At 35.9% G+C, this 14,167-nt stretch overlaps 1 protein-coding gene across 3 annotated transcripts in view; it reads left to right on the top strand.

Annotated features, from left to right (window-relative positions):
* Positions 1–14,167, top strand: part of nbeal2 (neurobeachin-like 2) — a 148,754-nt gene that overhangs the window by 115,471 nt on the left and 19,116 nt on the right. For 2 of the 3 annotated variants that reach the window (XM_062062974.1, XM_062062973.1), the window contains exons 32-42: positions 1,048–1,197; positions 1,276–1,433; positions 6,172–6,296; positions 6,378–6,495; positions 6,574–6,731; positions 9,880–10,013; positions 10,091–10,198; positions 10,282–10,377; positions 10,472–10,596; positions 10,679–10,819; positions 10,900–11,030. In XM_062062974.1, coding sequence (XP_061918958.1) covers positions 1,048–1,197; positions 1,276–1,433; positions 6,172–6,296; positions 6,378–6,495; positions 6,574–6,731; positions 9,880–10,013; positions 10,091–10,198; positions 10,282–10,377; positions 10,472–10,596; positions 10,679–10,819; positions 10,900–11,030 — 1,444 coding nt within the window. Of the gene's footprint in view, positions 1–1,047; positions 1,198–1,275; positions 1,434–6,171; positions 6,297–6,377; positions 6,496–6,564; positions 6,732–9,879; positions 10,014–10,090; positions 10,199–10,281; positions 10,378–10,471; positions 10,597–10,678; positions 10,820–10,899; positions 11,031–14,167 lie in introns of all 3 variants that reach the window. The other variant, XM_062062972.1, reaches the window with a different exon arrangement.

Here is a 14,167-nt window from a genome sequence, read left to right as displayed (position 1 = left end):
AATTGGCCCACAACACATTGTAAGGACAAAACGCCAACAAAGAAAAAATGCATCCGGCCCAAATCCTCCCAAAAATTGCACCTGAACACCAAAATGGCCGTCGATTTATTGTACATGTGTATACATTTCTTCCAAAATATGATACGTTTTTGTGTGTGCTAAAGCCTTCAAAAAGGTTTTAGTTGGCAAAACAATAAAATTAGCAATTAAGAAGAAGAAGTGATAGGCTTCAGCACCCCCGCGACTCCGAAAGGGACAAGCGGTAGAAAATGAATGGATAGATGGAAGAAGAAGAAGAAATTACATTTATCAAGTGGGTTAGAATAGATGTTAGACTAATTTGCTTTGTTAGCTAAAACACAAAACTATGATGTGGTGTTTTGTTCAGATAGTTTAGCCTGTATCGATTGACCTACATTGTTTTAATAACTTTAATGTACAAAATGTGGCCCTGCATCTTTCCAAAAATTTTGTATTCTGCCTTTTTTGTATGGACGCCCGTGCTGTAACAAATTAAATCAGGCCTTCAAAATAAAAGCACACCATTGAAATAACACACTTGTACCATAGTTGGGTTTTTCCAACATCATTTTCCCCTGGTACAATTGTTTGCCAGAATTGTTCTTATTTTCTCTCACTTTCCATTGATTTCTGTGCTATTTTTCATATTTTCAAATGGATTAGATTAGTTATCATAGATATAACTTATAATTGTACTTAAAAATGCTTATAGAGGTTATAAAGGTGTTATGTTGGTGACAGTTTGACACTGGAAAGGATTATTAAGATTATTTCCTATTGGGAAAAAATCTGGTAGTAAATCTGATGATGATACATTACACTGCAAAGTACAATCACAATAATAAACAATGTTGTTTTAATTTATATCTGTCAATCAAAAGTGAACATTATATTTGTGAAGACACACCTATTTGTTGTGTCTTGCTTGCATGTGTTGAGTGTATTAAGTGTGCATTTGTTGTTCAGTGGTTTAGCTGCATTATTAGATGAAATTCTACCTCTCATATGAACTAAACTTGTGTGCAGGTCCGGCCTACGATGGAGCAGTACGAGTTGGACACGTTTGGCCGCAGCCATGACATCATGTCTAACTTCTGGAATTCCTGCTTCGATGACCTGATGAGTACGGCCTTCAGACGGGACAAAAACAGATCGGACAGCAAAGCAAAGTTCCAGGTGTCCATCACCTGCAGAATTCTTACTGTCAACCTGTCGAGCTCTCCACTCACCTGCCTCTGATGGTTATGATCACAGGAAATGATCGTTGACCCCTACCTGAAGCGTGTCCGCAGCGAGAACGGCCGCTACGTCAGCTGGCAGAAGCAGAGCTCCAGCCAGCAGGGGGTGGTGTGGCAGCACTGGAGAGCTCTGCGGAGGCTTTTGACCAGCGAGAGAGCGGCGTGGGCCAAGAAGTAGGCATTCCTCTTTACACCAGTGTTATTTTTATTCACTTTATCCAAACATGCTTTACATTCCTTCTTAAAGTGTACATGGCCACTTTTTCTCTGGAATCTGTTAGTGGCTCAAAGTACGACCCAGCACACTCACTCTGCAGCCTCGTCTGCAACATTACTCATTCATGTCATCACAACTACAACTCTACAATAATTACAACCAGGAATTACATTTTATTTATTGTACATCATCGATAAGTCAATGCTTGGTCAATATCCAGCATCTATTTACTGTATACATTTCTGTCAGATGTTCTACTTTATCATTTTTGTTGTCTTTTATTTTCCTATTTTCCTGTTTTTTCCCCATTTGATGAGGTTTTTATTTATTTATTCATATTAATATTTCAACACTTTTCCTTTTTGTCTTACAATCTACACTAGGGGTGTCAAACGTAAGGCTGGCCCGCGAACAGGTTTTATCCGGTCCGCGGGATGAGTTTGCTAAGTATAAAAATGAGCCGGAATTTTTTAATTAAAGAAACCGCTGTTCTATATGTGTCGCAATAGCAGTTCTTTGTATTGTAGATTAAGCTATATATGTAAAAAAAAAAAAAAAAAAAAACACATGATGTTAGTGCACCAGTCAAGGAAAATGAGCAAACTACATAAATAACATCCTGTAATTTTGATTTTGATATTATTTTTTTTATCTTGATATATTGAAAATTAACACCAATGAGTTGACTGATGAACATTATCACATAATTTATTCAGAAAGTATAAATAACGACAAATAAAGATAGAATACTATTAACCGCAACATGTAAGTGTAAAAAAAAATGTGTACATTTTCAAAATGTGCTTGTTCTATTTTTAAACAAAGAAAACAATCTGAAGTTGTCTTTATCTTTAAGTTATCGTGCCGTGATTTTACCAGTTTGGCCCACTTGAGAGTAGATTTTTCTCCATGTGGCCCCCGATATAAAATGAGTTTGACACCCCTGATCTACACGCTGCCTATTCTTATTTTTCTCTCCCTATTCGTAAAAAAAACCTCCAAAACACAAGAAGTGTACAAAAGACTTAATTATCATTTTCAGACATGTTTACTTGTGTAAAAAAAATAGTGCTGTCAAATTATTATTTTTCAAAAATCCGATTAGTCACACTTTTCAATTTGGATTAATCATTAATAATCGCAGGTTATTACTTGCTTGTACAACTTAAATTACCTTAAAAAAGACCTCAACATTTGGACACAAATGCAATTGTATTGTTTGAATGTCATTCAAGAACATTTTTGAAAATGTTTTACCTACTAATTTGCTCAAAATTTGATAACAGTTTAATCTAAATACTACTAGGAGTGTATTTTGGAGTGAAATTTGCCTGTTAGCACGCCTTTTAGCGCAGTGCTTCTCAATTTTTTTCTGTTGTAGAAAAATAGATCAACTTAAAAAAAATAAATAATTGTATTAACATTGTTTATTAGTCTGTAACAGAAAATATTTGCATCAATTTGCCTGAAATAATTTTAAAAAATATATTTATTCAAACTATAAACAGTTTTTGACTTCAACCATTTAATGCTGAAAAAAACCCTAAATAAACTCAATCAATAATAATAACATTACCATTAACTCAGGAGCACAATATATAAAACACTATAAAACTACAAAACTACTACAAAACAAAAAGGAATAAAGCAATTAGTGCAGATTTTTTTTCAATTCTTTTTATAAATGAGGGTATAAAATATTCTCATTTATAAAACGTGTTCATTGTAGCCATATAATGGCTACAATGAACACGTTTTGTACTGCTGCACAGCTTTGCATAGCACAGCACTGCGCCCTCACTATTTGAAAAGTACTGACTCATTTTTACACTGACATATGTTCGAGGTTAAAGTACCACTAGAGTGGAAAAACAAGTTGACTTTATATGCTTAATTGTGGTGTTTTTTGTATCCATTAAACCTTATCCAATTGTATTTACAATCCGCAAAGTATGTGAAAATACTTTCTAAAGAAAAAGCCACAAATTGAATTGGCCATTTTGAATATTCCGCTCCGAATGTCTTCGACAATTTCTGTATATTTTCGTCACTGGAGTAAGACTTCTTCACTCTGACCATGTTATTAGATCAGTCATACTGGAAATACGCAAAAATTGGTAAAGAGATGTGCTGTTTATCATTCACAATTCTTATGTAAGACAAGAACACATCAGTTTTGTCTTTTTTATGCATTCGAAATCGTAAATAAATCGCTAACAATTAAATCAACAGATGGAGGGTCCTCTATTGCAGCTATTATACCCTTTCTAAAAACATCCAGAAACCGCCAACAATACTCCATTTACATATCGTCACCTGAAAATTAACCAAAAATGAGGGATATTGTTATTATAAGCACCAACGCAGACGGCCTATTTTAGTGGCGCATTGATAGCAGTGAGCTAATGCTAGCTTACGCTGCTATTGTTGACACACTGAGCCGGCGGCTGCTTCTGCTTCGTCTCAAACTTAAAAGTAAATTCTAGTTTATAATTCATGCAGCTCTCACCTGGTAGTAGACAAATGTGGCCAAGGGCCGAGAGGCTGGTCGACTTTGACATCCCCGAGATGGAAAAAAAGACGTAGTTGCGGTAACTTTTTCTTTAACCCTTTGTGAGGATTGCGATTAAATCTTCATCTAAACGGGATTATGTGAGCATCCAGTCAGTCGGTACCCCAGCGAGAGTGGAAATTGTACAGAAAGTGTTTATTTTATTATGGTTTATTATGGTTAGTTTGTTTGTTTAGCACCTAGCAATGCTGTTAAGGCCATAGTGTTTCAATAAAGCTGCATCCGTATTGCTCATCCTCTTTGTGTTCAGGCTCAAAAATATAAGGTTCTGCATTATCATTTTTCCCAAAGTAATCCTTGTTGGCTCTCACAAAGCCTGCTTGATTCCCAAAACAAGCTGGTGAGACTCCTGCTCAATCTCCCATACAGGACTCACCTAACTCAAGCCCACTTTACCAAATTAGGATGGTTTAGAGTTGAGGAAAGAGTACACCAAATTGAAATGTGCCTGGTATTCAAAATACTCAGAGAAACTGTCCCCAAGTACCCGTCGAACTATTTCACCAGAGTAAGTGATGCTCACAGGTACTACATGAGAGGGAGTTCCTCAGACCTCGTCCCCCCAAACTCAAGACTCTCGTGGGAAAAAATGCAGTCAACTATTTTGCCACCACACAGTGGAATGCACTACCAACAGACCTTAAAATTCAAACTTCCCTACTAAATTTTAAAACTGCCATAAAATCATAGCTCAGCTCAACCTCTACCTGATCTGAACCAAAATTGATCCCCAGCAACTCTTCGAAGCATCAAACAGGTTTACATGTGGTTATAGTGTGTATATATTTTCTCATTCTGTTTTGCACCCTCTTGGAGTCAACATGTACATAGTGTCATGTACATAGTGTATATATACCCCCCCCTCCCCGCTACCACCAAACCCCGCCCCCCCACACACACACCTTGTAGCGTCCCGGAAGAGTTAGTACTGCAAAGGGTTCTGGGTATTTGTTCTGTTGTGTTTATGTTGTGTTACGGTGCGGATGTTCTCCCGAAATGTGTTTTGTCATTCTTGTTTGGTGTGGGTTCACAGTGTGGCGTATATTTCTGACAGTGTTAAAGTTGTTTATACGGCTACCCTCAGTGTAACGTGTATCGCTGTTGATCAAGTGTGCGTTGCATTCACGTGTGTGTGCGTACAGCAGCCGCACATATCTTGTGACTGGGCGGGCACGTTGTTAGAATGGATAAAAAGCGGACGTGACGACAGCTCGTAGAGGACGTTAAAGGCAGTGCCTTTAAGGCACGCCCCCAAGACTGTGGTCCGGGTGGACTACGAGATATAATGACTGATGAACACCTTCGTTCGATAATGAAGGTTGCCTCAGCTCAAAGCCTGAGCCCAGACATTAATGAACTAGCATCCAAGAAAAGATGGCAGGTATCTGGCTTGGGCACATCAGATTAGATCAGTGTGTTGCAAACTGAGCAGTTTAAAGTCCTGAATGATTGGTTTATTCATTGTTATTTTATTTTCAAATGTATTAGCCTGTGGAAAAAGTTAATGTTGATATTTACCTCAGAAGGCTGCAAATAGAGAAGAGGCATTCAATTTTTATTTAAATTGTATTTGATATGCCATTGATATTTTTTAATTATTATTATTATTATTTGAAACTCGATTTTGCATGTCACTATAAAGTTATATAAGCCTTGCTTGTTCAATATCCAATGCAAAACTTGTTTGGGTCCCTATTAAAAGGTTAATTTGTTCAACCTTGGCCCGCGGCTTTGTTCAGTTTAAAATTTTGGCCCTCTCTGTATTTGAGTTTGACACCCCTGGTTTAGATCATATCTATTTATTCGCAAACTTTGGAAGTCTTTTGGTGTCATAAATCAGATACATGTGATAATAGCTATAAAATAGAGAAAACTTGTTTTCCCCCTCTACTGGCACTTTAAGTAAAGGAGCATGTACGGTCAAAATAAATTGCGTGATTATTCTGTGTATATACATGAGTAATGCAATATTTGTCTGTGATTAATCACATGAGTTAACCTGTTATTTTTGACAGCCCTAGCAAAATTGTAATCATGTGATGCTGCCTAACATAACCACAGCATTAAAATCCCACACATGCATGAATAATATCGGCTTCATGTTCTGTCTACATGTTATCTAGAATCCAGCCTGAAGCCAAGTGGATTCTGTCCAGCGCAGAGACGTATTCAAAAATGCGTTTCAAGCTTGTCCCCAATCACCACTATGACCCTCACACCGAGGCTAGTGCCCAGAGGGACAACATGGGTGCGTCACTCCGTCACAAGCATACTTCACCTCACTAGTTTTTAAAGTAAAATTGGAAAATATATGCCATTATTTCTCCAGGAGCACACAGTCCGCATAGTTCCGAGCTTCTCACTTTGGCTGTCGCAAAAGAAGCTAAAGTAAGCGACATGGAGGACGACCAGTTGGGCGAAGAGGATCTCGTCTTTTTAGACAACAAGTGAGTTGCTTCATTTGAAGTTGTTGACAGCAACAACATTAATCTCTTTTAAATATGCCATTAATGCAGTACATTCAGGGCAGAGGCAGAAGATGAGAGCCAAAAGGAGAAGCTGGTTTTGTCCGAAGACTGTGAACTCATCACCATCGTTGACGTGGTTCCAGGCCGCCTGGAGGTCACCACGCATCACATTTACTTCTACGACGGCAACATTGAGAAAGTGGAAACGGAAGAAGGTAAGGAGTGTACAATCAGTGGACACTTTATTAGGTACACCTACCACACAATAGAAAACTACTTGAAAAATATGTTCATTATTGTGATGGGTCAAACATACTAAAACATGGACATATCTGATTATGAAACACAGGGAGTTATACTGTGTCCCTTTATGCCTTGATGTGTGTGTCACTCTAAGGAAAGAACATGTGACTGATATAACTGCTGTGAATGCGAAGCACCTGACTGTGTTTACCAGGAAGCACTTCTTTAGGCCGTGGCGACCGAAGGCTTATACTGAAAGAATTCAGAGGAGTGGCGTGTCGTGTTTGACATTGGCATTTGTCGCCATCATCCATTTTTTAAATGGAACTAAGAAAAGGGAAAAATTATTTTGAAATATTTTTTATCATGTCGCACCAAATAATTATTTTTTTGTTTACTATTTGGCTCATTGGTCACAGTTGTACGTTTCATACTCTGTTTTGCACTGCTATTCATAAGTATATATATATGTACAATCAAAATAAAAATAAATATATAAAAAGGCTGTCAAATTATATTTTTTTAAATCAGATTAATCACATGTTGGAATTTGGATTAATCATGATTTATCACAGGTAGTTACTTGCTTGCATAATTACATTTTGCTTAAGAAAAGACGCCAATATTTGTACACAAACACAATTTTATTGTCAGGATCTTATCCAGGAACGTTTGTAAACATTTTACTTGAATGCATGTCATTTATTTACACAAAACTTGGTAACAGTTTTATGTAAAGTTTTTCTAATGTATTTTTTTAAGTGAAATTTGCCAGCAAGCACACCATTCGGAGCCTTCTCACTCATTTTTGTTCGAATGTGCATGTATACATTGATCTGATCACTGACCGTACAGCGGTTAAGGTAAAATAACTTGTACGGTCAGAATAAATTGCATGATTAATCAAAATGTGTACATGATTAATGCAATAATTTGTTGTGATTAAACACATAAACTTGTTACAGTCCATATGCATATGTGTGTGTGTGTGTGTATATATATATATACACAAATATATATATATTTATATATATATATATATATACATATATATATATATATATATATATATATATATATATATATATATATATATATATGTATATATATATGTGTATATATATATATATATATATATATATATATATATATATATATATATATATATATATATATATATATATATATATATACATATATATATATATATATAAGCAAAATCTTCTGATGATTGAGGGAACCCCTCATGAAACAGGCCTGTAGAGATTAAGTAGTCTTGTGATTTTTTTTCCCACCCATACATATATTGCGCTCTACCACGCTATCGAGCACTATTTTTTTGGATAATCTAATTAAGACATATATGTGTATGTATATATATATATATATATATATATATATATATATATATATATATATATATATATATATATATATATATATATATATATATATATATATATATATATATATATATATTTATATATATATATATAGTAGTGACCTTTTTAATCCAGCAGATGACACCATTTTGAAACAGTAACCAGTGTTGGGTTAGTTACTGAAAACCAGTAACTAGTTACAGTTACTAGTTACTTTATTTCAAAAGTAACTCAGTTACTAACTCAGTTACTTACACCAAAAAGTAATGCGTTACTGTGAAAAGTAACTAATGAGTTACTTATATATATATATATATATATATATATATATATAAATATATTTATTTTTATTTTTTTTAAATAATTTTTTTTAAGGCCCCCTTTAATGCCCTTCTATCCTTCATTTCAGTACTGTTATTGCACTGGAGAATAATACAATTTGTTGATCAACTCGACATGCATTTGCATCACCGAACTCTGCTAAGCAATGTGGTCTACATACAACACACAAAGACAAAGATATGTTTCAAAGGGCCAATTTGTTTCAGGGCAGAACAAATTGACAAAACTATTTTAAATAGCTGCAACATAACATACATAAGTAACAAACAGCATAATAACAACATAGCTGTAAACCAAGGAAGGCACACACTACATACACAAAGCCTCCTAACCAGGCGCTTTTCTCTCAAGGAATTCTGAAATAATATTCATGTCTGAAGCCCAGAACACTACACATTTCCCCAGTTTTAGTTTAGAGATAAGGAAAGATTGGCCTGGCCCACTAGCATCCCTCTTTATGTTTGTAAACTTTATAGTCTATACATTTAGAGTGATGTGATAATCAAACACTCTAGAAGTCTAGAATGAAAGAGCAACAGTATATAAGAGAATTGACAGAGTGTGTGTACCTTCAGTGCGCAGTGCCTCGTTAAAATCCAGCCGCTGTTGCTTAGAAGGTGAAGTGTGTCTCTCTTTACTAGCTTCGTCGAAGCATGTTGCTTTTGTAGCTGTTTCAGCAGATTTGAATTGCTAGGATAGGATCTTTGATCCAAGACACAACTTACATTTAACTAAAATGTTATTTTCTTTGTGGTTGACAAAAGAAAAGTAGTGAGAATATCTCCATGTTAAGAAACTCGGCTTCGGGCTTCGCCATGTCTTGTTAGTAAACACAGACACGCCCCCGTCCCACACACACACACACACATACTGCGCGCGGCGCGCCTCTTCCTTGACGCCTCTTCCGCAGCGCTCCAATAAAACACACTCAGATCTTCTCAGTTTCTAGCCAATACTACATGAAAAATAACGTAAAGTAACGCAGTAATGCATCATGTAGTAACGGTAACGGGGTTACTAATTATAAAAAATAACCCGTTAGATTACTATTTACCGCGTTAGTCCCAACACTGACAGTATCACAGTGTCAGTGCAGTGTCGATACAGCTAGTGAATGTGCCACACACTCACTGAGGCGTCATTTACCTATCACAACTGACAGCCGTTTGTTTATTTTATGTAGCTGCGTGATAATCACAGTAAACCTTAGAAACACATGCATAAGTAAAATACTGAACCATAACGACAACCACTGTGGTAATCCAAAATGTCAAATAAATCCAAATGATGTCATGATTTTAAATGCATATTTTATATTTGACCTGATAAGATTATCCAGGTGTTCCTAATGTTGTTATCTTCTAGTTTTTCTAAACAATATTCCCGATCCCTGCAGGAATTGGATTCGACTTCAAGAGACCTCTTTCTCAGCTAAGAGAGGTCCATTTGCGGCGCTACAACCTGCGCCGTTCCGCACTGGAGCTCTTCTTCATCGACCAGGCTCACTACTTCATCAACTTCAAAAAGAAGGTGAGTACATTCAGTCATTTCAACTTTTGCTTGATTAAAAAACCTCACACCAGATTATTTACTTTTGCCCTTTTCAGTTACGAAATAAAGTATATTCAAGGATTCTGGGGCTGCGACCTCCCAACCTGTTTTACTTTGGTTCCCGTTCGCCTCAAGAGCTCCTTAAGGCTTCGGGACTCACACAGGTGTCATCTCTATTCATCTTATCGGGTTATTACGCGCCACATGTCTCATATGACACTCAACTTGATACTGTTATGTTGCGTAGAAATGGGTCTGCAGGGAAATCTCCAATTTTGAATATTTGATGCAACTCAACACCATCTCTGGACGCACTTACAATGACCTATCGCAATATCCTGTGGTAAGACCACACACACACCAGACAAAGTAGAAGAGCCTTCCTCTAGAAATGTGATAAGAAATGACGTTAATGTTGTCTTTGGTCTCTCGGCCAGTTCCCCTGGATACTCTGCGACTACACCTCTCCTATTCTGGACCTTGAGGACCCGGCAGTTTTCCGAGACCTGTCTAAACCTGTCAGTGTGGTCAACGCTCGCCACGCACAGGCCGTCAAAGAAAAGTATGTTAACCTTGTTGTGTTCAAGCTTTTTCCCACAGTAAAACAACTCCTTCCATAGATCTACTATAATATTTGCTTTTAGGTATGAAAGCTTTGAGGATCCGACGGGCACCATCGACAAATTCCACTACGGCACACACTACTCCAACGCAGCAGGAGTCATGCACTACATGATCCGAATGGAGCCCTTTACCACGCTGCACATTCAGCTGCAGAGTGGCAGGTGGGAACGACATTGATAAGTCTTAACAAGTAACCCACATGTTTTAGCCATGACTCCACATACCTATCGCCTTCCTTAAGGTTCGACTGCGCAGATCGACAGTTCCACTCGGTGGCAGCAGCTTGGCAGGCTCGCATGGAGAGTCCGGCTGATGTCAAAGAGCTCATCCCGGAGTTCTTCTACTTCCCAGAAATCCTGCAAAACATGAATGGTACGATGCATTTGCACATAAGGTATTTCCTCACAGGGGCATTTGTTTACTTAACTGCAGAGAGTATGCAGCTTTTTTAATATAGAAGGTATGAATGCCTTCAGACAGGGGTGTCCAAACTTTTTCCACCAAGGTCCGAATTCTGAAATATAAAGCATGCAGAGGCCATTTTGAGAACGTTTCTGTTCAGTAAAAAATTGCTGAAAGCAGAATTTTAACCTTTTGTCAGCTTTGTGTTATAGGTGACATTATTAGATAAATACAATACCTTATTAGAGCCCTGAGTATTGTCCGAGACCGATATCAATTCGGTATGATATCAGCACCAATTATACATACTTTTATTATTTGGTAGTGTTAAATGTTAGAAAAAGTTTGATCAGGTGAAATTACTCAAATATTAAACAATCGTAGGTAGAAAAAACACTAACGTATTTATTATTAGCTGCCTGGAATGATTTATGCTGTCTTTAATTTGAAATGAAGTGGTAATAATTATTGGCTCCACTTAGCGGTCATAATATTTTTTAAGCTCATGGCGCAGTAAGTTTAGTGACGCAGACACGTTTGTTACTGGATATTTTCTAACACGCCTCTCTGCCTTTGTATCTGTATTTATGATATCCGATTCAAAAATCAGATTAAGAAACCTCTAGTTATTAGTATCAAAATGTCAGCCTTTTCTCAATACATTATGGGCCTGATTTACTGGGATCCAAATACCAGGTGCTAAATTGCATGTGCAAACTATAAATGTGTGTGTTTTATTAGTAGGCATGTTGCGCATGACCTACTTAGAGACTATATGCACAATTAATAACAAAGTGCAAAAGTGGCTTGGACCCCCCTATTTAGATAATGTTTTTGCTTGTACTGTGGGCATTATGTGCCCATGGAAATTCTCCTTTCTCTCATTTATTAGAGGATTTTTTTATGGCATAATTCAAGTTTACAACAATATAAAAATATTAGTGCTGTTAACTTATGTGATTTATCACCAAAAGGTGATTGGATTCATCATGTATATATACAGATTAATTGTGCAATTTTTTTTGATTGCTCATTTACCTTTTTTGAAACACTAGGACGTGTATTCAACAGGCATGTCATTTTTCCGTCTAAAGTCGGAATTCCGTCTTTTTTAATCTCGGGGGGGGAAAAAAAATTATCTCCCGTTTTTCCGTTTTTTTTCCCGACCCTAAATCAAGATTCGAGACGTAGTTTATATTACGCTGTAGTTGATTGGTCGATATGTTCCTTGTGACCAATCAGGACATCTGGTTACTACGGCCATTTTCCATATGTAAACAATGTCGGTTCTTGAGAGAAAGGACGCTTTACGAGTAAAATAAATTGATAAACATGTCAAAAATAAGTTCTGATGGGACTGGATGGAAAGGGAAATCACTGATACCGTTGGGAAGAAGAAAGTTACGACTTTGTTCGGTGATTTTATTCGGAAAATCGATCGTCCTGGAAAGGTTTTGTGCACGTGGTGTCATGATAATATTGACTATGGATCACAAGGTTTCAAGGCTTTGGAAGTACATGCGAAACACCAAAAACATATGAAACAACTTGAAGCAAGGAAAACAAACTTTTCACTAGCTGGTACTTTTGGATGTCAACCGAAAGTGAGCAAACCTTACGGACTTCATCTTTTGTTTACATCGACAACTGTCTTAGACATGGAGAGGAAAGATCCACCCACTTCAGTTGCAGACAGGGTTGTTAATAATGAGGTAAGCTAAAAAATATTTGCTTGCGAAATACGCATGTTTGTTTTAAATATTAACCAATTATTGCTTTGCGAAATATAAATGGGTTTTTCTAAAAATAAAAAGCCACGTGAAAATATATTATGAAATTACAGAAATTCAAAGAGTCGCATTATTGATTCCAGTTAACAATTTATTTGAAATAAATTTGCATATAATACTATTTTGTAATATTAAGTTATTATGTAGTCTCTTGAAACTATTGTCAGTGGTGTAACAATCTTGGAGGTAAATATTTTCACACTTGTTTCATGCAATATGTCAGTGTCCTCACATTATTATTATTTCCTATTTTCAAATATGAGTAAACAATACTAAACATGTTTAATTATTTTCATAAATGTATATCCTATTTTGGCAAAAATAATTAAATGTTTACATTACATTACATTACATGAACTGAAGTAATGTGGTAATACTGTAAATAAACTGTAAATAATATCCCTGATCGATGTGACACCTGTGGATGTGAAATGAACACAAGATGTAAATATTAGTGACTAAATACTGTTGGGACTGAACCATATACAGTGATTCCTTAGGATAATTGGGTTATGTATGTTCTATTAATGATGTTTTCATGTCTTTAAACACTAAAATATTTTCTTCAAATGGTGCTGTCTTTGTTAATTGTAGCCTTCGTCCCCCAGACACCCCGAAATTTTTTCAGTCTTTTTCATTGTGGTCAAATCACATGCCTGATTCAAGTAAAACATAAAGCAAATGTTCCTGTATGACATTCTGACAATACAATTGCATGTGTCCCAATATTGGGCTCTTTTGTTAAATTAATTTAATGCAATAACCTGTGATTAATTAGAATTAATCCAAATTTAAAAAAAATATTAATCTGATATTTGACTAATGTGACAGCACTAAAATATGTTGGGTTTTTTTTATACAAAAAATATTTATAAAATATCAATATGTTGCTTTTAATCATGTATTAAGTATTTTTAGTTACAATTGACTGTATATTTATTGTTGTATTGTATGTATTAATTATTTCCATTGCATTTTATTGTTTATTGTCTTATGTGGATTTTGCAGCACTTTGGTCAACGTAGGTCGTTTAAATTAGCTATAGAAATAAATCTTGACTTGACTGTTTACAACTATGATCATTTATATTACTATTTCATATGTGTTATTATATACCATTATTCCAGGTATGTTACGCTAAATTACTGCTATAATAATTTTTTCCGTACAAATAGTTCAGAATGAGTCCAACATTACTGTGATCATTTAGGGCTAAGGTTGGTGTTAATTTGAGATGAAGCGTTTCTAGAGGCCACTGTAAAACTGACTTAGCACAACTTTAGCACTGACCAAGAATGAACAGACACCAGCTGGGCA

Source organism: Entelurus aequoreus, linkage group LG11 (genome assembly GCF_033978785.1).
Source record: "Entelurus aequoreus isolate RoL-2023_Sb linkage group LG11, RoL_Eaeq_v1.1, whole genome shotgun sequence".
NCBI classification, from domain to species: Eukaryota; Metazoa; Chordata; class Actinopteri; order Syngnathiformes; family Syngnathidae; genus Entelurus; species Entelurus aequoreus.
The sequence above is the reverse complement of the archived record's forward strand: the minus strand, read 5'-3'. Positions and strand labels throughout refer to the sequence as shown.